The 22,329-nt window shown below is 47.9% G+C and overlaps 2 protein-coding genes across 5 annotated transcripts; one reads left to right on the top strand and one right to left on the bottom strand.

Moving 5' to 3' along the window:
* Positions 1–815: 815 nt before the first annotated feature.
* ulk3 (unc-51 like kinase 3) lies at positions 816–14,025 on the bottom strand. Of its 3 annotated transcripts, none has more exons than XM_040201941.2 (17): positions 13,664–14,025; positions 12,484–12,734; positions 11,634–11,774; positions 11,307–11,427; positions 11,080–11,175; positions 10,849–10,992; positions 10,138–10,220; positions 9,471–9,626; positions 9,242–9,347; positions 9,085–9,125; positions 8,791–8,893; positions 8,422–8,486; positions 8,082–8,160; positions 6,807–6,847; positions 4,576–4,623; positions 4,297–4,360; positions 816–2,340 (listed from the first exon to the last, which is right to left on the bottom strand). In XM_040201941.2, the coding sequence occupies exons 2-17, from the start codon at positions 12,580–12,582 to the stop codon at positions 2,324–2,326; spliced, it is 1,404 nt and encodes a 467-aa protein (XP_040057875.2). In that variant the 5' UTR covers positions 12,583–12,734; positions 13,664–14,025; the 3' UTR covers positions 816–2,323. The 3 variants fall into 3 exon arrangements, with proteins under 3 accessions (XP_040057875.2, XP_040057860.2, XP_040057892.2); XM_040201926.2 differs by lacking the exon at positions 13,664–14,025 and adding an exon at positions 13,271–13,450; XM_040201958.2 differs by lacking the exon at positions 13,664–14,025 and adding an exon at positions 13,271–13,374 and having other exon boundaries at positions 12,484–12,642.
* On the top strand, positions 13,685–21,831 carry tars3 (threonyl-tRNA synthetase 3). Of its 2 annotated transcripts, none has more exons than XM_040201895.2 (19): positions 13,685–14,025; positions 14,158–14,241; positions 14,660–14,847; positions 15,017–15,140; positions 15,235–15,359; positions 15,604–15,721; positions 15,843–15,907; positions 16,020–16,098; positions 16,232–16,378; positions 17,594–17,692; positions 18,644–18,810; positions 18,901–19,063; positions 19,156–19,293; positions 19,853–19,930; positions 20,025–20,125; positions 20,273–20,377; positions 20,556–20,628; positions 20,716–20,830; positions 21,360–21,831. In XM_040201895.2, exons 1-19 carry the CDS (start codon positions 13,702–13,704, stop codon positions 21,506–21,508), a joined length of 2,442 nt encoding a protein of 813 aa, XP_040057829.2. In that variant the 5' UTR covers positions 13,685–13,701; the 3' UTR covers positions 21,509–21,831. The 2 variants fall into 2 exon arrangements, with proteins under 2 accessions (XP_040057829.2, XP_040057839.2); XM_040201905.2 differs by having other exon boundaries at positions 13,702–14,025; positions 14,663–14,847.
* The last annotated feature ends 498 nt before the right edge of the window (positions 21,832–22,329 follow it).

The following is a 22,329-nucleotide window of genomic DNA, read 5'->3' as shown; positions in this document are numbered from 1 at the left end:
GGGGCAGGGGGGGGGGGGGGGGGGGCTTGTACGTCCCTCATGGGTTGCATTACTGTAAAAGGAATTGGCAGAACTCCCAGGAACAAGCAACAAAGAAAGCACCGGGGTCAAAACTGCATCCCGAGTTTCCCTGGCAGCAACATGCTCATGTCATGATTAAAGGAACCAAGCCGGGCCAGAACAATGGGCCCCGTAAGCCAATTGGAGCAGTGTCGCCCCCCCCCGGCCTGATGCACCATGACCTGCTGCCCCCTGGTTTAAGCAGACAGTGAGGGAGTGATTTACACCTGGCAGGCCGGGGTGAATGCGATTAACCAGCTGGTGGGGCAGAAACACCAACAACCACCGTTTAAACCTCAGAAAACTACAGCCACAAGCTCGGGGGGGGGTTTGGTGGGGGGGTAACCAACCAATTCTTTTTCCATCTTAACTCGTCTTGAGTCACTATTTTGAAGGACTCATAATGCAAATGGACTCACATAAAACACTTTATAGAAAAAAGTAATGGTCAAAACAATTTGGTTTGAGCCTCAACTGCCCCTACATTTCCCATAATGCAACTGTCCGCTTTGAGTAGACCCCGACGCAGCTACTGGAGCCGCCGTGTTGAGAGGCAATCGGACCGTCTGTTTCCCTTTGGGATATATTTGTGGATTTGATGTTAGCTGTGGGACTAACCGTGACTAAACTCACGTTTGTGTCTAAAATGAAGCGCACCTTTAAATTCAAACACTTTGTTTGATGTCTTTGACTATTTCTCCTCTTGGTGGATTTAATTCAGGGTTCCACCACCAAAAAGGGTTTACTTTTCTTGCTTTTCAGTTTGTTTTTAGAAGCTTTATTTCCACCGTACTTTCCTCTCGTCTGGAGAACAAAATAAGCAAAATCAAAAGTGCAACTGCAGTAGTAAGTATATATTAAACGTATGTACTTGTTATTGAATTCTTGGTGTAACTTCTACAGTTTTCACAATTCTACAGAACTTCTGAATGAATCATACAATTAACAAACGTCCATACACCCCCTCCGTGGACACGAGCCAGCTGCTCCTGCCGAGCTGCCGTCCAGATGATGACGAGGGACCAACGGCAGCACATGAATCTTTCCATGAGCTCTGGGAGACCGACCTGGACGCTGCTGAAAAACACGCTGCGGAGGTTTTATTTTTCCACTGAATCTCCCATTGAATAAATACATACAATATAAAAATCACAGCTGTATAAACACACACAAAAAAACAAGACAACACAGTGATTTGGAGAATCAGCAGACACATTTTGCTCCTTTTGACTCCCGTTCCTGCCGTCCCAAAACTAAAGCTCTTCTTGGTGTTCATGCACTTTACTTGTCTGAAATCAAAACAGTGTGTGTGTGTGTGTGTGTGTGTGAAGACCTACAACAGCGACTGCTGAGCCTCTTTTTCCCCTCTCACAGAGGCCCAGTTATGAAGGCTTTCCCAACCCGCCGGTTCCCTCACATACCCGGCCGGTGCCAAACCTAAGAAAATGCGAGTCCAGTGTAAATAAGGCCGAGGCCGCACCTCTCCAGTTTTCCCCTCATCGTGGTGGAGAGGGCTCCGTCAGCGGGGAGAGGATGGTGAGCCTGCGGTCCGCCCACAGCAAAGGCAGCGGGGACGGGGGAGTGAGGGGGTGAGGGGGTGAGGGGGGAGGAGGGGGGAGTACGTGCGTGTTTGCAGAGGCCTCAATGTGCAATGTACCCCACGCGGCGCTCCAGCAGCGGCGCGACGCTTTATCACGCCACAGTTTCCATTTGATTGTGTTTTGCCGACGGGTTCCACAGTTTTCCAGGGCCGGATGACTGTTTTTTTTCGGTTGTTGTATTTTTTTTTTCTCGCGGCAATAAATGCCACAGCCTGTGTGTTGACTCGTTTTACCATGACAGTGTGGCATTGTCACACAAGCTGTCGGACATTTACATATGAATGGCGTGTGGGGAGGAGGGATGGAGGCCTGAGCCGGGGAAAGAGCAGGAAGCTCTCACATTCACCAGTGTGCAAATCTAGAAATCAAGAGCTACTTTCAGTATTTTAACATGCAAACTTTGTTCCTTTGCACAGTATAAACACAAGTTCACAACCCGCCAAATGATCATCGTGCCAGTAACAACCGGAACATTGGCTGCACGGGGCTGGCAGCTGTGACATCCCACCCGGACAGCGAGTGGGGGAGTGCATGAGGGGGGAGATGGAGAAGGGGAGGCGTGATGAGGGTGTAGTTTGGCCCCGACAGAAACCTGGTCAGGTGAAGGCAGCGTGATGCTCCGCTCGGGCTCCCGGCCCAGATTCCCCTGGTGGCCGTGCAGTTTACTGCAGACAGCAAGCTGAGAAAACAGACGACATGGTTTGTTAGGGGTCCCTTTTTATTTTATTTATAAGATTACATGCTTTGAATGATCCGACTAACACGACTCTGTGACTTCCAGACGGACAACGCTGTGGCAGCGAAGTTAACCACGCCCCAAAGTGAACCCTGCTTTATTTTTTCTGCAAATGGACCATCATTTACTAAATAAACACTGCGCTGTTTCTTAAGCCTAGTGTATGCTTCTGCGTTTTCAGAGAGACGCAAGGGACACCAGAAGCAAGAGCCCCCTGCGTGTCCCTTGCGTGTCTTTTCACGCCTCCTTGCGTGCGTCGACCCATTTTTCTAGACTAGCGTCAAAAGCGACGCAAGCCCCCCGCTGCTGTGATTGGTCTGCTAACTGCATCCTTTCCGAAGTCTCACATTTCAGTTTTCATAGCGCAATACCGCCATTATTAAAACGAAGAATGTTTACGAGACAATGAATCAGAACTTTTGTCTCCACAAACGTCGGTTGTGGAGGAAAATACGGGACAAATGTGTCCGCGATGAAAAGCAGCAGTGGCGATGCACGGGGCAATAAAGTCTATGATAAATAAATAAACAAACCAACGACTTCCACACTCAAAGACGTGACTCTCTAGGTCGTCTTCAACAGAAACACGTTACTCTGCCTGTTGTTCTGGCGGTGAATTGCTCTGCAACACACGCAGAACCATGAATTGAAACGAGTGCGTCGACACAGCGGTGCGTAAAGACGCAGAAGCACGCGCCAGCCTTAAGACGACTAGAAACCACAGCTTGAGACCGTAAACGCGTGTTTGCAATGTTTACTGAGGGAACAACGCTGTTGTTGCCCCCTTGTGGCCATTAGAAAGTATGCAGGTCACCCGCGTCAGTTTCCCTTTCTCCATATCAGGAAATTGAAGGTTCTGGTGTACGGCCACATTCACGCAAAGAAAAACACAGGGGTTTTGTCTTCATGTGGACGGTTGGAAACAGATGCGTTCGGAGACGATCACGGCCGCACCGCCGTTCGCTACTTGATGTGATCTTAGCCGCCGTGACGTATTCTTCCATGATTCGTCACACTCGCATCACGTGGCCGTGTGTATATTCTTCTTCCTGTTTACACTGTGCGGCCGGTGTATGTTAATAGTCATGTGATCTACGTTTGCGTAGCTTGCTGCGTGGATCGGGGCAGTGTGAAGACAGACGTTGCTATGACGCTTCTCAGTGCGGCCGACTGTGGTGTGGTTTTATTAAAACAACAAGGCATTAAGACGCCACGTTCTTCATGAAACCTGAGGCCTCTGGGGTTTAAGTGGCTCCTTCCCCATTTTTGTGTTATTTATTTATTTTTTATTCATATAATTCCCCAGGGATTCCTTGCAGGGGACAGGATATTGTCTGGGCTTTAGGTATCCACTATCCACGGAAGCTGAGCCCAGAAAACACTGAGAATTAAGCTGTGGGAAAGTTCAAGTATATTAAAAAGTCATTTTTCCTTTTTATACCGTTCAGTATCTTTTTGGCCTGTGTAGGACACATTTGATATTCACTGGATGAACCCGGGTTCTTGCAGTGTTTAGAGCTAACGTGGGTGTACGTGAGAGGAATGAAGTGGACGTGAGTGCTGTGGATTCTGGCGTTTGTGTTTAGGATACAGCGACTCAGCACTTTCACTAGGCTGCGTTTTACAAGAGGGGAGAGGACGGGAGGAGCCCCGGGCGGCTCTGACTGGAAATCAAAGAGCCAGACAGTGCTGGGGGGGGGGCGGCCGGCACAGCAAGAGAATGGCTCATATTTTACAAGTGAAAAAGCTTTAATGACGAGGACGTGTCATTGCAACTTTACTCACTTGACCGCCCTCCGACCACCACCATCTTTCCTGTAACAAAGCGCCGCACAGCGAGGCAACAGCAAGCTCCTCAATAACACAACTCCACGCGTACAAGGCAGCAGGGAAACTCACAGCCTCGGACCGAGTCCGCCAGATGTTCTCGGTCCAGAGACGCGTCCCTCTGAGTCTCCTGCATCTGATGAATGATCACACGCTTTGGGGTCACCCAGGACAACGAACAGACACGGACATTGCGTGCAGATATGGCGACCATAAGGTTGTTTTTTTCCATTGAACATTATCAGCAACGTTAAGTAATAATTTGATAATATCAACAAAAAAAAAAAAAAAGTCTTAATCTTGCCCATATCTTGGAAATCAGACACACGGCGGCGAGGAGCGCGTGCTTACCTTGATGTGCTTTTTGAGGTATTCAGCTCTGGTCATGAGGCTCTTAATCTGAAGACAGACATGAAATGATGGTAAACGCAAATGCAATTGCCACTTAACAATGCACACTCGCTGTCCTTTGGTGGGAGTGCGTGCCCCAGTGTGTGTTTGTGTGTGCGCATTGGGGCGGGAAGGTAACCTTAAATAACTTCTGTTCTGGCACTACCCCCATTCTAACGGTGGGGGAAACACTGCAATGCAAGTACTCATTTGTGCTCCCGTATGTAGGTGATAGGTTTTTCTTGGCTCTACGGATGCTCCGCCCCTTCGGCGGACTCAGCTGTCCTTTGCACGTGGTTGTGTGTTAGCATGCTAACAGGCTAAAGTGAGATGGTGAGCACAGTGAAGCATTACACCATCACATGGTCCTGCATGGTTTTAATTAAGACTAATCATCAGTGTATAGTATGCAAAGAAGGATGATTCTTTATATATCAAAGATATACATGTATATGCAGTATAGTACAATTACCAGATGTTTCTGCAGCGCTGAGCTTGTTCGCTATGAACTCTAGTGTTGTGCAGCAGGAAAACGCAGAAACTTTCCAAATGCATTGAGACATAAATGTCACAAAACAGATGGAAGCGATCTGCTCTTCTGATTCTTTCCCTGTTATGTTTGGAAAACATTTCATATGGCGCACATGTATGATCGTGGTCACCGTGTGCTTGATGGGGACCGAGTCACATCACCACCATGTCGCAGTGCACAGCCAGTCCTCTTGGGTGTCACAGACACCAGAGACCTAAAACTGATGGCTTCCATTATGTCCCTTTAATACGTCAATAATATACCAATCAGAGTTCAGCTAAATAAAAAATTCTCACTGTGGGTTTTGAGTGTTTAGCTCTGACCTCCAACCACAAATCTACGCGATCTAATCGAAGGCAAATATACGGAAACAACAGGAACTAACATAGCATCTTTAGCCAGGTGACCTAATATCAATATGTACTGAGCATTTGATATTAATTAATTTGATATATGTTATTAATTACAGCTTTGTAAGGCTAAGGTATATACGAACACACATTTTCCATTGAGTGCCCCTCGCCTGCTTGCCTGATGCTGTGTTAGATTATTGCGGCCGCATCTGAATTGACTTAAGACAAGTCCCCATAAAACCTGAGGTGGGGGGGTCTTTGAGGCCTAATTCAAAGCCCCATCACCCGTCTGCGGGTTGCTTGGTAAGATTCTGGTTTCTGCACAAACAATGCGCAAAACACAACTGTTAAGGAGCTTTAATGGCAGTCAGCCACAAGCACTTTGCATGTGTTCTTTTGTCCTTACTGGACCATCAAACTTTAGGGTTTGTTCAGTTTTGTTGGGTGTGGTGTCCAAAAGCGCTCATGTAGTCCACAGGAAACGGTCTTATTAGTGAAACAAACAAAAGAGAAAGTGCAGAATTTTTTTTTGTCTTTTTCTTTTTTTTTTTAAAGTATTATAGTTCTTTCCAGTTACTCGTGTTAATTCACATTGGAATACAAAAGAGGCTTTTAGGCCCGAAAATATTGTATTCTATAAACGCTTATTGGATCCACACATGTATTTTTTCTTTCTTTCAAGTTAACTACGTCTGTTACACTTTAAATTTAAACTATGACAATGAAAAGTTAAATCTTTAGTGCAAACCTGGCATTCACTGAATAGTTTTTCAGGCCGCTTTAGGGCAGCAGACAACACCGACACACCGTCACCTTAAGGTCAGTATGGCAAACGGTGAGTAGCTTATTTACACACCAGGCACTCATTCATCTGCTGAACGACACACGCAGGCACTCACTCTTCCACTGACCATCGTGGTAAGTATGGACCGCTCAGCTGCACGCGTGCTGCACTGTGTTCACCGGTGACTCGCTAACATCAGCTCCATTGCTTGAGGAGTCGTATAAAAAATGAGAAATGAAAAAAAGCAGCTGCCAGCTGGGGCCAAAAACATCGATAATGAGAGTTGCAACCAGAACACAAAAGTTATGGGCCGTAAAAAAAACAAACCAATGAGCTTAAGCCACGTACGACCCTTCTCACATATGTGGCCATGCCATCCATCGGGAATATAGACCTAATTCATCGTCCGTGTCCAATCATAAAGGGGAAAGTGGTGTGCGTTTGTGTGTGTGTGTGTAATATAGATGACAGATTTGGCCGTTACCACAAAAGAATATGCACATGTGACTGGGGCCACACTCACCTCGCTGTGGAGCAGCTCCCTCCTGCGGCCCTGGGGCTCGGCTGGAGAAGAACAAACAGGGATGGATGAGGAGAGGAAGGGAGGAGAGGAAGGGAGGCGAACTAATCACCTCGTTTGTTCACGTAGAGGTCATCTGCTAGATTGGATTTCGCTGGCGTAGAGACGGGGGACTCGGGGGTGCATTCTAATGTAGCCCCCTGTGTTTTCACAGTCGCTCCCTGTGGTAAGGGGGGGGAGGACGGTGGGGGGGGGGGTAAGAGAGAGGGGAGGAGAACTCTCTGGTGGCGAGGCATGTTTGAAGGCTGTGCGACAAAGAGCTCTTATAAAAACAAAAAGCCAATGTTTTTTTTCCCCCTCTCGATCTGGTGTGCCACACAACGAGGCTCCCGGGCGGTGGGGGGTGGGGGGCTGCTCGGGGTGGCAGGGGATTAGTTCGGTATACTGCCAATCCGCTGACAAGACGAGGTTGCAGCGTCGCTCACCTCAAGTCATAAAGTTCCTTTGGGAACCTGACACCCGTCTACAGTTTTCCCTCCCCGGCGAGGCGGTCGTCTGTATTTGTTTCCAGCGTGTGATAAAGACAAAGAAATGAAATGTGATGTCTGCGCTGAATGGGAAGCAGATGGCCCGGCTCTCGTACCACACACGGGGTGCTGGCACCGCGTCTCATTTCGGCTCAAAGCCACATCTGGATCCCTCTATCCCACCTCTCCCATTAGGCCCATCTTCCAGATGAGCTCCCGAGCGCGATCCTAATGGAGGTTAGGCCACAGAGAGGCTCTCCTCTGGAGCCTCTGTCTGTCGCAGATTAAGTCTCCCCCGTCTCTCTCCTTTCAGTTTGTCTTTTATGCTTTATAAATCACGTCAAAGTTTATTTCCATCTCTTTTTTTCCTTGAGTCGTATTATATTCCAGGCTGCTAAGCGCGCTCTGTTTCCAATTAAAAAGCTTTACACTCTCTCCCCGAGTTCTAATCGCCTCTCTTTTACAGCCGCTGTCCTTTTCTCTGTTCAGACATATCTTGACTTGTCTAATTTTCTGGCTGCACACTAAATTCTAAATACTGGAGCTAAATACTAAACTAATTCCCCTCATGCGCTATCAAATCCGCTTCTATAATAACAAATGTGTGCAACACAGATGGCCGCCTGAGGTCTGAGGTGACGTCTCTGAACGCAGAAGACGAGGACTTAAACCGTGGCTCCGGTCGACTGTCTCTGTTGTACAATAATTGCCTAAAACCATCTTGTTTTGGAGAGAAAAGCGGTTTGTGTACCTGCTAGCGCCAACAGCAGTTCTCCTAAACACTGTTGGTACACGTCCAGGGCCTCGAGATCATCTCCTCCGCTCTCCTCCTGTAAAAGAACATCCAAGATGAGGCGATGCACTCGCTGTGGTTCCACTACTTCCGTCTGCCAGCGCCGCACAATGAGATCGTCATCAGTGTTCAGATAAACAAATAGATGTTTTTGGTTCATTGCAGATATGGAAAGCGATCTCAGAGAGGGAATTGGTTTAGACCCTGGTGTTTTTCATTCTTCTTCTGTTGTATTACTTCTGCTTCACCCTGCCTTTGTGTGAGTCTCTATAGCAGTGCCCCCCCCCCCTTTTCTAACCTTAGCAATGGCAGCGGAGGCCACCTCCAGAGCAGCCAGTAGCCGAGGTTGGTCTCGAGACATTTCTGAAGTGGAGAGAAAAACAGGAAATATTACTTTGAGTCCAACTGTACATCGAACTGTGCTGCTAGAAAAAGCCACACTTTGTAATCCGCATGCCTCTGCAGAACGCTCAGGCTCCTGCTTTGTGCACTTGAGATACTTGAGTTGTATTGATTTATTTAAGATTTTAGAATACAATTTTGGGGCAAACGTCTTTTAGTAAATTGCGTTAAACTGCTTTGTATCAAATACCACAAATTGAAGGTGTACGGACTATTGCGTTGCTCAGGGTGTCCTCTCCTACAGGCACTGAGACGGGCTCTTTACCTCGGAGGACGTCCCTGGCGGTGCGCGCCTCCTCAAAGCTCAGCCTGTTGTCCGAGGCCACCAGGGCCTTCAGCTCCTCGGCTCTGGACACATACTGGCGGACCTGCGGGAAGTCCTCTCACAACTTAATCACGTACCCCCACCCCTCGCCATATGCTCCCCAGCCACACCGTACGGTATTCAGAGGAGACAATTCATTCCATATGAAAGCCCACCCTGAGTGTGGGGGAGAAAGACAAAAACAAAAGGGCAAATTGAAAATACAGCCTAATCCAAATGGGAATGCAGGCCTACCTTCTGCCTGAGGGCGGCTTTACGTTGTTGGTCCATCTCATCTGTGTGTGGTTGGGGAGAGGGGATGGGGAAAGAGTGGTTTGTTTTCTACATTTCGCCCATTATGCGATAACAGTTTGTCACGGCGGATCAACAGTGTAGCGGTTGCTGTGCTTACAGTGGATGGAGGGGACAAAGTGCTCCAGGGCGCTGCAGTAAAAGGAAAGTGCGGCGGCCCACTCCCCCTCTTGGTCCTTCTGAACGGCCTGCGTCACCAGCTCTTTCTGAAGAAGAAACAGAAAGAGGAAGACAACAGGCTAACGTCAGCAGAGGCAAAAACAGAAAACTTGCTATCGCTCGTGAACGCATGCAGGGTGACGTGAGGAAACGCGCTTTCACTCTCTCACCGCTTTCACCAGGCTATCGGCGCTTGGCATGTGCTCCATGTCCACGAAAGGGTGGGCGAAGAACTCGGCGAAGGTGATCCGGGCATCTGGGTTCCTCTCCAGCAGCCGCAGCAGAAGGTCTCTGCAGTCCTTGGATACCCCGACCCCTGGAGGGAGCTGAGGCAGAAAACATGACCTTATTACGCTGCACGCCATGATCCACAGGACAATCCCAAGGGGAGGGAGGGAGGGGAGATCACTGCCAAAGACCTTTTATAGTCTCGTGTCGCCACTTGTGAATCCCCTGCTAATGGGCCGTGTGCTAATGCCCTCCCTTTAGCTCAAAGTGTGACACTAGAATTCAAGTGTCCTGAAAGCCCTCCACCATCAGAAGCTGTCCGTCACTGTGGAGGCAAACTGTTTAACTTTAGAGGAGAAAGGCTGTATATTTGTTCACCATTACTCATGTTCTCTACAAATAGGATCAGCTGAAGACATTTGCTACATTTTTGTTGAGCGGTGATATAACAATTTACTTTTTATTGTACAGGAGAGAAACAAATCATGGATTCATCCATTCGCCTCACTCAATAAACGGTCAAATGGCTTTTGGATCCTTGTTTAAAAAGGATTGCTTACTGTCTCAGACATCAAGTAACTAACTAACTCGAGCCTCAGAATCTTATACCTCGACAGGTTGGTTACTCCGGATCTTCTCCTCCAATTCAGCGTACGACCTTGATGCGAAAGGTGCTCGCCCAAACAGTGCCTCTACATGAACACAAGCATGGTTGAGAAGATTATTCCCAAAGGAAAACCTGGAAACCATTACACCCACTTTTGAAGATACAGCTATTTTAAAAACAGTTAAAAAGTGCCAGGACCAAGGCATTAAAAACCGAAAGCTCTAAAGTGAGGCACAACAAATTTAGATTAGGGTCAAATGTAAACCCTAATAAAACAGTACAATGGATGAACCAATAAAACAAATCATTATGATAACAAACTAATAAATGAAACATAGTAACATAATAATTATATGAATTTTAGGGCCTGACATGGACGCGCTTTAAAAGTGTAATCTTTAAATCGATTGTATAACAAACTCCTGCGTGTCAGGCACATGACAAAGGTCTCTAGTGTGCTATTACACTACATGTGCTATTACTGCACCACAGGAACACAGGGAGGTAAAACAGGCTGCCGTTTTATGATTAATGGACCATTTTGTTTGCGACTTAACTCTTTCAAGCCTACTGGGCTTTTCAACTGATTGACCTCAGAACGCCTTCTAAAAAAATGGGGTGTTAAAAAATTATTGGGGCATCTCGCTACGCAGCACAAGACGTTCACAGCACATTCTGCTGCATGCGGCATTTCATGACCATGAAGTACTCACCATAGAGAATGACCCCGACTGACCAGAGGTCCACCCTGGAGTCGTACTGCCGCCGGCACACCATCTCGGGGGCCATGTAAAGAGGGGACCCTCTCAGGACACTCTGCTCATCCCATGGTGACATGTACTGGGCAAAACCGAAATCTGGGAACCAATGTGAGGGGCATCGGTGGGTGTGAGCCCGCACTTAACCGCAAATCAATGTGTTCGCTCGATGAGACGCGGGATCACCTGCTAGTTTCAGGACGGAGCCGCTGAGCAGAATGTTCTGAGGTTTCAAGTCCAGGTGGGAGATGTTTCGCTCATGAAGGAACTGGAGGGCGCAGGCTGTTTGTGCAGAGACAAACACACACGAATACACATAGATACTCAACATGCAGTCCTAAAATAACTAGTAAGCAAAGACATGGGAACAAGGCTTACGTGGTGATGTAAAAAAAAAAAAAAGTAAGACTCACCTATCTGTTGCAGGAAGCGCCGGGCCACCCTCTCAGGCAAAATCCTGCGGCTGCGTATGAAGCAGGAAAGATCTCCACCAGAGCACCACTCCATGATCAGATAAATATTCTCGGCATCCCACTGATGAAAGAAAACACGCGTACATTTTGGACAGGAAATTTGAAACCAACTCAACTGGGAGGGATGTCACGGCCCTCCTAAATCAACAAGTTTGCATTGATCTTCTATAAATATGCAGGGACAGGTTTTATTTGCTCTGAAAGGACTTTAAAAAAAAATCCCTTTTACAAGATGAAACGCACCTAAAAAGACACAAATGAGCTGACCTGAAAGTCCTTCAGCTGGACTATGTGAGGGTGGCGCATCGTCTTGAGGATTTCAATCTCCGTGAGCAGGTTTTCTGTAGACGCCCTGTTGAGAGTCTTCTTCTCGACCACCTTCACCGCCACCACCTCCCGACTGTCCCCCTGCGACGTCATAGTGAGCAATTCAATATGCTATTCACACCAAACCTCTTCTATCAGGTCAACGTAGTGATGCTTTAAAAGAAGTGAAGAAATTAATTAAAAGCCCCTTCTTGGTTACTCATTTTTTTGCAGACCACATTGGTCACACTTAGATGTTTCAGATCTAACACATATTTACATTAGACAAAGGTAACGAGAGTAAATAGAATGTGCAGTTTTACAATGTATTAAGGGAGGAAATCTATCCAAACCAGCATGGCCACGTGTGAAGAAGTAATTGCCCCCTAACCCTAAAAACTGGTTGGCTCAGTGGCAACAACTGCAATCAGGCCTTTTCGATAACCGGCCATGAGTCTTTCACATCGCTGTGCAGGAATTTGGCCCACTCTTCTTTGCAGAATTGTTTTAAATTCAGCCACATTGGATGGTTTCAGCATGAATGGCTTCTTTGCTGCTCTACAACCTTCATCTAGCTTCTTCTGAGCCATTCAGAGGGGGACCTGCTGGGGGTCTTCGGATAATTGTCCTGCCGCTGAACCCAAGTGAGGTCACACATACTTTTGAAATCATCACTTAAAAAGTGTATTTTGCATTTACTTTGTCCAACATAAAATGTAGTTTGATGATCTGAAACATTTGTTTTTAGTGTGGAAAATATGCAAACAAATAAGAAACCAGGAAGCGGGCAAATACTTTCCCCCTGACTGACCTTCCTGTAGGCTTTGTAGACTGTGGCGTAGGTCCCGCTGCCCAGCCGCTCCGTGAGGATGAAGTCGGACAGTTTTGGAGGAGCGAAGCTGGAGGCCATGCTGACCACAGCGGCATTCAATTCTCCAATTGGTCTGGGCTGGTATTCAGGATCAATATGCTATTTACACAAACGGAATGGCTGGGTCTTTAACTTTCCATGGGGAGGTCAGGGGTCAAGGTCAGCTGCAGAATAGTTACGTAACGTTTGACCTGTAGGGACATGGGAGGGATGCGTAAGGACATGGACCTGGAGGTTTATCTCACACCATTCAGACTCAAAACAGTTTTATAAGTGAAACTTTGTTAATCATTCACAGGTATAACACCGACGTTGGGCTTTTATGTTTTACAATATAACGTTAATTAAGGGGCACCATTTTTTTCTGATGACAAAGTTCAAAGTTCACAGAACTGGTCTGCTGGTTACTGTCGCCCCACTGGTGCCGAATACACGCCGAATCTCAGCCCGGCCGCTTACATGTCCTCCCCCGTGTCCCGGCGTGCTTCAGCCTTGCTTGTGGCTGAGAACACTGTAAAGATCCGGGTTACTGCACTGCATTTGGTGAATACCCATTTGAAAGCTAACGTTAGCTAAGTTTGAGCTAGTTAGCCCTCTCTGTTCTGGCTCGTTGACGGTTAGCAACGAGCTAATGTTAAAGAACCGCTGCACGGTGGTAGTACACCTCAAGCCATAAGTAAAAGCGAAGCAGGTTTTTAAAACATGAACGCAAATAGCTGACACGTACCTGTAGGCTAACAGACCCACACCAGCAGAACAGAAAGTGAGTGTTTACATGCGTGAACTGCAGCTGTGAGATGAGATTCAAATGAAAATAAATCCTTTGCTGCCTCCTAGCGGCGGCAACGCGTTACTGCGAAATATCCACCACTACACAGCACGACGAATCCAAACATAACCAAGACCCGCCAAAAGCAGAACAAAGAAACTACATTAAATATAAGAATGTTGTAATAATTCCTAACTTTCATTAAATGTTTGTTTTTGTCAGGCAGTGATAGTAGATACATAGATAGATAGCGTTATATTCCCCCGGTGTGCACCTACATGTTATTTGTCGTTTGGTTAAGTGTTATTTTTAAATTAAAATGCACAAGCGACGCGGTTTTATTGACCTCACCGGAAGTGAACTGTCATTGTGTCGCTGGTCATTTAAAGATGGCGGAGTCCTTGGCCGCACGCTTCTCCGCTCAGGAGGAGCAAATTCGGCTCCTTTCCAGGGAAATCTCCGTCCTCCGTGACGGACTGAGCACCGGCGTGGATGCCGCCGCTCTCGCCTCGGGGGTTTCCCCGGAGCTGGAGAGCCTGCGGACCGAGAACGAGAAGCTCCGCTACCGGCTGCTGCACCTCCGCAGGGGTCTGCGGGCGGAGGCGGAGGAGGTGGAGGAGGCGCAGGGCAACCAGCGACACGTGAAGTGTGGCAAAGCCGCGGAGAAAACCAGCAGCGGCGCGCAGCGGACAAACAAACCTGCTGAGAAAAGGGTAATGATTGTGACGGCCCATAGTGTGCAAGTTTAAAATGTGTAATATGATGCGCTTTCTGGGCCCGATGGCAAACCGCACCCCATTTCCAGAAATAGCTGCACCACCCAATGCGACCGTGTTTGTTGACAGGGGGGCAAACCGGAAACCAAACCAGGCGACAACAAGAAGGACAAAAAGCAGGACAAGGGCCGAGGAACCGCAGCCGTGAACGAGGTGAAGCAGGTTCCCCCAACAGGCTCACACCCTGTACTATTTCAGCGCTTCGCCCCAAAACAAAGATCTCATCGAGGGGTCAGATATTGTTGTGCAACACAGGGATGCACAGACGAGGACTGACCCCAAGGAAAATTGTAACGCAATAAATGCATGATGAGCAAATCAGAAACCGTGAAGTGGCGTCATGAGGAATGTGGACAGCAGCATAAATAATTCCTTTGTATTATGGCTGATCTCCTCTTCCATCCTGTGCAACATGCAGAAAAGCACAGCGCGTCGACTTCAACTCTCACAAAACATGAATCGCGAAACACGATGTGGCTTGTGACAAAACAAATCATGCTTTTAATGTGTCCTGAGCAAACCAACGTCTGGACTTGTATGATCTATATTATGACGTTTCCCACGCCTGCAGCAGAAGCCGTTGCCTGACTACGTCGCGCAGCGCCTCCGCCTCTACGAGGAGCTGAAGAGGGAGAGCGACGCCCTGCTGGCGGAGAGAGCCGCCGCCGGCGGGCCCGTCGCCGTGGTGCTGCCGGACGGGCGCACGGTGGCGGGAAAAGCGTGGGTCACCACACCGTACCAGTTGGCCTGTGGCGTCAGGTAGGCGGCGGCGGCACCAAAAACCCAGATCCGGGGCCCGATGGCTAACCTGCCCGATGCGAGCCACGCACCTCGGGGCACACGAGAGTGTGACTGTAATCAGCAATGTTGTCTTCAAACTCTCCATTGAGAGGAATCGCCGCATTGAGCGTTTCTGTCGATCTCTCAGCCAGGGCCTGGCCGACAACGCGGTGATTTCCCGGGTTAACGGGCAGCTCTGGGACCTGGACAGGCCCCTCGAGCAGGACTGCTCTCTGGAGATCTTGCGCTTCGACGATGAGGACGCTCAGGCCGTGAGTCCGTTTGAGCGTTTAAAATCAACACGCTGCTCGAGGCTACGGAGGGGAACCTCTGAGATTGATTTCACTCGTTGCTCTTGTGTTCTAGGTGTATTGGCACTCCAGCGCTCACATCCTGGGGGAGGCAATGGAGAACTTCTATGGCGGCTGTTTGTGTTACGGACCCCCGATTGAGAATGGCTTCTACTACGACATGTTCCTGGATGGGCAGAAGTGAGCGAGTATTCTAGTCTGAAAACGCTTCATATGTTTTTAATACATCCAATATTAATCTCAGATTTCCCCGCTTTTCAAACCAATTTTCGGATACTTTGCTCCGTTGAGTCCAAAAGTTTTCCCCTGAAAAACGCAATAAGCGGAAACACAGGATTTCAAACCGCGTTTGGTAGTCACAGACACATCGGAGCCACTCCGACCGCCAGCGCTTGTGTTAAATCGACCCGTGTGCTGCTTCCAGGGGGGTGTCCAGCGCCGAGTTCGGGGACCTGGAGACTCTGTGCAAGGCCGTTGTGAAGGAAAAACAGCCCTTTGAGAGGCTGGAAATCAGCAAGCAGACCCTGTTGAAGATGTTCAAGGTGGCCGAGGCGTTTCGCTAATAAAGAAATAAAAAGTTAAAGTCCTGTAATTATTATTTGCATGAATGGAAGTTGGCAAAAAAATGTCTTTGAACTAACTCGAAACGTTTGCTTCTTTCAGTACAACAAGTTCAAGTGCCGCATCCTGAATGAGAAAGTCAGCACCCCCACCACTACAGTCTACAGGTACGCCGCTTAAAAGACCTTCATTTGATCTTCCTTTTGGATTTAAAGAAGGCTCAAACTTTATTGGGGTCCTCTGAAATGAAGAGCTGTGTCCTCTCTGAATCCTGGTTAGATGTGGGCCCTTGATCGACTTGTGCAGAGGTCCCCATGTCAGGCACACCGGCAAGATCAAAGCCATGAAGATCTACAAGGTGCGTGGGACGTCCCGTTCTCGGGGAACAATTTGTCTCTTGTCGCCATTCTTATAACTATTTATCAAGTCGTTTTTACCCAGGGTAGATTTCCCTCTATAGTCATGGTAATGTTTTTCCTCTCTGCCACCAGAACTCCTCCACCTACTGGGAGGGCCGCTCCGACATGGAGACCCTGCAGAGGATCTACGGGATTTCCTTCCCCGACTCAAAGATGCTGAAGGAGTGGGAGCGATTTCAAGAGGAGGCCAAGAACAGAGACCATCGCAAGATTGGCAAAGTGAGTCCGTACAGGCACTGGGGCCCTAAATCCAGACACTGAAACCCAGAACAAAGATAATCAGGATTTGTAATTGTATAACATGTTGGCTGACTCAGCGTTTCCTCCACAGTCTGTTTTGTGGTTTCGATTGGATGTGGGGGGGAAAAGCCCCAGGATCCCCGTTTCCGGGCCGACAATATATACAAACAAAAGCCTTCCTCACGCAGAGCGCTAGCTTACTTTCTTCATCTTATTTGTGGTGGGTTTTTTTAAGATTTGCACATGAAAACCCATGTTGTTTTTCATGAAGTTGTCTGTTGCCGCGTCGTACCAGGCGAGGGCACTCTGCGCCTTCGCATCGCCGCGCTTCAGCCCGCTGTGAGTCATCAGAGCGCCCAGCTGCTTCCCCAGCATGGGACGCGCAGACGGTCTCACCCCCCCCGCCCCACCTCCACGCACACAGTCAAGATATTTCTGTGGAAGCCGGTCGAACGGGAGGTGACGAAAGTGACATGTTGTCTAAAAGCTGGCGCTCTGTGGCATGATCCCAAGGCCACTCGTCATTTGAATAGTGCATCATGCAGGCAGTGCGTCCTGAGCGTTCTGTTGCAATACACAATAGCATTTATGTAAAATCGTCATTGTATGATTGAATTAGCAAGTTATACTTATACGGGGGAAAATCCTGGTGTGTCACATTGATATTAAATTGCTATGAAAACAGTTTGCGGTAAGTCAGACCTGCGTTACCATGGAAACCTTCAGTCAGTTGGAACATCAAGGCAGGTCGACACGTTTCTGAGATTTTCAAATGGTCTTTCTTTTTAAGTGGGATATTTCAGTTGTAACTGCCTCATTTTAGTTTTTCTCCCAACTCAAAGTGAATTTCACATAGCTGGATGGTAATTATAGTCATTATATTTATAGTAATTACTCTGCTGGTGTTGGGCTGCAAACAGCAGATTGATGTTCTGCTGAAGCTCAAACAGAAAGACGAGGGCCGGCGTTAGAAAGCTTGTATTGAGGAGACCACGTGTGTCTATACAGTTTGCTATTATAAGATAAATCACAGGACCTTATTTAAAGGGAGTAATGAAGAAGACTCCACTACCAGGAAGCAACCCATCTAATCTACCGTGTGAGGATTGGTGAATTCCCTATTTGTGCTTCTTGCTGGTTCTCTCTGCAAGACAACAGGTGACATAAAGCTGAATTTCTTTGTCTGCTTTGCAGGATCAGGAGCTGTTCTTCTTCCATGACCTGAGCCCCGGGAGCTGTTTCTTTATGCCACGCGGAGCCCACATCTACAACACCCTCACCGAGTTCATCAGGGTACGAGGGCTTCTTCTCTTACTGACGGCTCACTCTTAATCAAAAGTCTGTTTTTAAAACCGTAACCTACAATTGCTATATCAATGTTAATATGCATGTATTATCTCTTTTGGTTTAGCTCAAGAGACACAGATTTTATAAGCATTTAAATGGTTCATAATTAAGTATTTCGGAGATGCTGTAACACAAAGCTCCTTGAAACTACTCTCAAGAGTCTGGCTGCGCTCTACATGTCCTGTGTCCTTGCAGTGAGTCGGCTCATTGACGTGCACACCACGACCAAGTGATCAGAGAGCAGCTCGACCACAAACGGCGGCGTGTCACAGTGACCGGAATATTTCGGTTCAGCTCAGTTGCTCCAAACTCAGAGCGCCAGGAGTGAAGGGCTCTCAGAGGCGTGATCATTCCCCCAAAAAGGGTATGGTCTCGTTTGTCTGATGGGCCTCATGGGAAGGGAAATTCATTTTTTATTTGTTAACCGAGTGCAGTGGGCGGAAGTTTTCCTCGTTAAGGGCAGACTTGTCTGCAGTTTTAGCGTGACCGCACAGGATCTGGTCTCCATGACGTCGCAGCGGAGAAGTGTTGACATCTTGGAAGACTTTTCTCACACTAACACAGCGCATCGAGCCAAGGAGACCTCGCATAACGTTGCACAGAAGTGCTGCAAGATCATTATCGCGTCACTTCAGTCGGCTGTTAACGTGTTAAAAGTAACATTTTGAAATACTTGGGGTCTCTTCTAATGAGTGCCGCGGAACAGATGCAGGCAGTCCTCACTCATCACATGATCAGCTCTCCTATCTCTTATGCTGAATTGTACTTGCAGGCGAGGCAGTTTTAACCTCCTCCCTGTTTAATTGCAAGTTGCACATCTTTGCAGCTCAGCTGGACACTAAACGGTTTTATGAAAACAAACGTGTAAACAACTCTTCTGCGTTTCTTTTTTTCCAGGAGGAGTACTGGAGGAGAGGCTTTCAGGAAGTAGCCTCCCCCAACATCTTCAACAGCAAGCTGTGGGAGACATCCGGCCACTGGCAACACTACAGCGAGAACATGTTCTCCTTCCCCGTGGAGGGCGACGTCTTCGCGCTGAAGCCCATGAACTGCCCCGGCCACTGGTGGGTTTAGATCGCGCACTTCGAAGTGTCCACCCCCACCCCCCGGAAATGTTTTCAATGCGTCTCTTGTCGCTCCGTGTCGTCCCGCAGTCTGATGTTCAGTCACAGGCCGCGCTCGTGGAGGGAGCTCCCCCTGAGGCTGGCGGATTTCGGGGTCCTCCACAGAAACGAGCTGTCGGGAACGCTGACCGGGCTGACCAGAGTGCGCCGCTTCCAGCAGGATGACGCTCACATTTTCTGCACCATGGACCAGGTGACCACATCAGTAGTTGAAAACATTTAAAAACCGCGTAGCAAAACGACATTCTGAGTCATTTCCCTAATTCAGTATTTTCCCTTCTGCAGATTGAGTCCGAGATGAAGGGCTGCCTGGACTTCCTCCGCTGCATCTACCACGTGTTCGGCTTCTCCTTCCAGCTTCACCTCTCCACTCGTCCCGAGAAGTACCTGGGCGACATCGCCGTGTGGAACCGCGCCGAGAAGGTAAGAACCGAACCGCGGGTCTCCGTGGTGGACGATGGTAAAGCGCTTGAGGTGCCAAGATGAATTCTGGGAACTTCTCGACGGAAGATGCGCCTTCGTCTTTCGGGTACGAGACGCTGCTCGGGTAAACTTACTTGGCCCAGTGAAAACGTCGGTTCACTGCTGTTTGACTATGCAGATGCTCCCAACAACCACCGCATTGTTCTATTATCGACCGCCGATCGAGGACAAAGGAACTTTTTTTTCTTCGATTGGACAAAAATGCATCATTTTAAAACCGTGCCCACTTGTTAGGAAAACTGTATTCGCTGTAGGTATATTCCTCCCCGTCAATCAGCCCTGAACTTGGAGTTGTATAAAGGGCAGATACTGTTAGAAAATTTTTGCTTTTGCCAACCAAGCTGCTGCGTGCCTGAGTGGGCTCCAGTAGTAGTAGTCACATCTGTGAGTCACAGGGAAGAGCCTCTCATCTCTGTGGGCGGTGTGTTGTCATTAAGTATGGAGCTACATTCAGCAGACCGACCTTTCCGACACGTTAACCGCGCGTTGTGTTTGGCAGCAACTGGAGAACAGCCTGAACGAGTTCGGGGAGCTGTGGAAACTCAACCCTGGAGACGGCGCTTTCTACGGACCCAAGGTCAGAGCCTTTCGAGGTTTCTCACATCAAATCTTTTTTAGAAGGCCTCCGAGGTGTTTCTGAAGTGCCGCGTTACTTTCCGCGCCTCTCACAGATCGACATCAAGATCAAAGATGCAATCGGACGTTACCACCAGTGCGCGACCGTTCAGCTGGACTTCCAGCTTCCCGTCCGCTTCGACCTGACCTTTGTGGGGTGAGTCGGCTAACGATGAAAACATTGACTCACGGCCGCACCGAAGGGTTTACACGTTAATCCCCTGCTGAGTTGGAAGAATGCGTTTGGTTTGCATCCATACTGCTGCCATTGACTCTCTGGCGATACTCTCCCTCTGACTTGCAGGAAGGATGGGGATGACAAAGCACGACCCGTCATCATCCATCGCGCCATCCTGGGCTCTGTGGAGAGGATGATCGCCATTCTCACAGAGAACTACGCAGGCAAATGGTAAAGTGCTCTCTGGTGGCTCTTTATTTATCTTGGATACAAAGAAATGTCCCAGTGCTTTCAATGGCGTCAGTGGTGTTTCATTGGTAGAGATTTTTACAGTTTTATTAATGTGGTTAAAGGTGAAATGTAGGCGGTCTTACGATGGTTCCATTAAGGTCTGTCCGTCCTCCCACAGGCCTCTCTGGCTCTCGCCCCGCCAGGTGATGTTGGTCCCCGTCAACCCGTCCTGTGAGGATTACGCCAAGAAGGTACGTCCACCGCCACCACATTCAAGGGAAGGTACACCACGGTTATACGGAGTAATATGTTTTGGGGTTTTTTTGCCCATGTTTCAGGTGTGTAAGCAGTTTACTGAAGCTGGTTTCATGGCAGACGCTGACCTGGACTCCAGCTGTCTGCTCAACAAGAAAATCCGTAATGCTCAGTTGGCCCAATACAACTTCATTCTAGGTGAGTACGTCGTTGACGGGCCTAATCTACGGATTTAGTCTGTTTTTAACAGCATATATATATATATATATATATTTGTTGTTTTAATCTTTTCCCCTGTTATGCCAATTGGATCATTTTTACATGGTTGCCTGTCCTGAGACCTAACAAAGTGAACACTATAAAAGAAAATTTGAGAGTGCATAATTTCAAAAAAAAAATCTGAAGCTCTGCCAACTTTTAAATTCTGTGCTAACAACGGGAAATTATTAAAATCCTGTGGACCACATTTGATTTTATTCCTCTTGCACGGTCTTGTTGTCTATAGTCTGTCTGCTGTTACGCACCAAACGCCAAGTCAAATCCCTTGTATGTCTGACATATTTTGGTAATAAATGTTTCCTGATAAAGCAAATGGACGTCCGTGCTGGCCGACCAGCCACAGTTGTTGACTTCAGCGGCACAATGTGGGGAAGGCGTGAGGGTAGCTGTGTCTGCGTGGTGTGACTTGGCCCATGACGAGCTGTTGTGTCTTCTCGTGTCTTGGCAGTGGTCGGGGAGAAGGAGAAGATGACTGACGGCGTCAATGTGCGCACGCGAGACAACAAAGTCCACGGCGAGCTGTCCGTGTCCGAGGTGCTGGCTCGCCTGAGCCTGCTCAAACGAAGCCGATGTCCAAATGCGGAGGAGGAGTTCTGATGGAGACGGAAAAGGAGGGTCCGGTCCTCCGGCGTCAGAATGCCTCGGCTGCAGTCGGATGAGCAGTCGAGGGACAAGTGATCTGCACGTGTAGAGTCGAGTACAGGGAAAGAGTGGCGAAGAAATCCTAGGAAGAGAAACGGAGGAGCTGAATGTGATGAGTGGAGCTTCGAAAATGAAATTGAAATGTTCATGTCTGATGGGTAAGTTTAATTGACGGGAACTTTGTTTCCTTATAAATAAAGTGCTTAAAATAAAGGTACAGTGAATTTGGCTTTGATTTTTCACAATGGAAGAAAATAAAATGAATTGAAACAAGCAAAGCGGCTTGATGGGTTTACTTATTTTAAAGATATATTTCATAGTTGTCAACAATGGAAATGTTGTTGATGGTGGCCAAAATATGTGTTCCATACTAACGAGATCAAATCCGGAGCATTTGTTCGCACATTAGTGCTCTGGCGTGTCGGGAGAGAACCGGAATTAGTGTCTCCACAAACCATACCTTCCAAACACCAAATTACTGACCTCACTGCAGGAACAGCTTTAATAAAAAGTTTGCAGTATATAATGAATGGATCACAGTTTTTTTGTGGATAGATGGGAAATTCTGCTCGTAATGCTGCGTTCGCAGTCATAGGAAATATGGCGTCCAACTTTCCCACTTATTTTTTTCTGTCAGTCATTACATTCTAAAAGCATGGTTTTGTTGACTTACTATGTTAACATATTTTGTAACATACATTTTAATGCCATCATACAAGGTCTTTCCTTGTATCCAACGCATCGTCTTTAAGGAAGACCTTAAAGACGTTTAGTCA

The sequence above is a fragment of the Gasterosteus aculeatus genome, chromosome 12, assembly GCF_964276395.1.
Source record: "Gasterosteus aculeatus chromosome 12, fGasAcu3.hap1.1, whole genome shotgun sequence".
NCBI lineage: Eukaryota > Metazoa > Chordata > Actinopteri > Perciformes > Gasterosteidae > Gasterosteus > Gasterosteus aculeatus.
The sequence above is the reverse complement of the archived record's forward strand: the minus strand, read 5'-3'. Positions and strand labels throughout refer to the sequence as shown.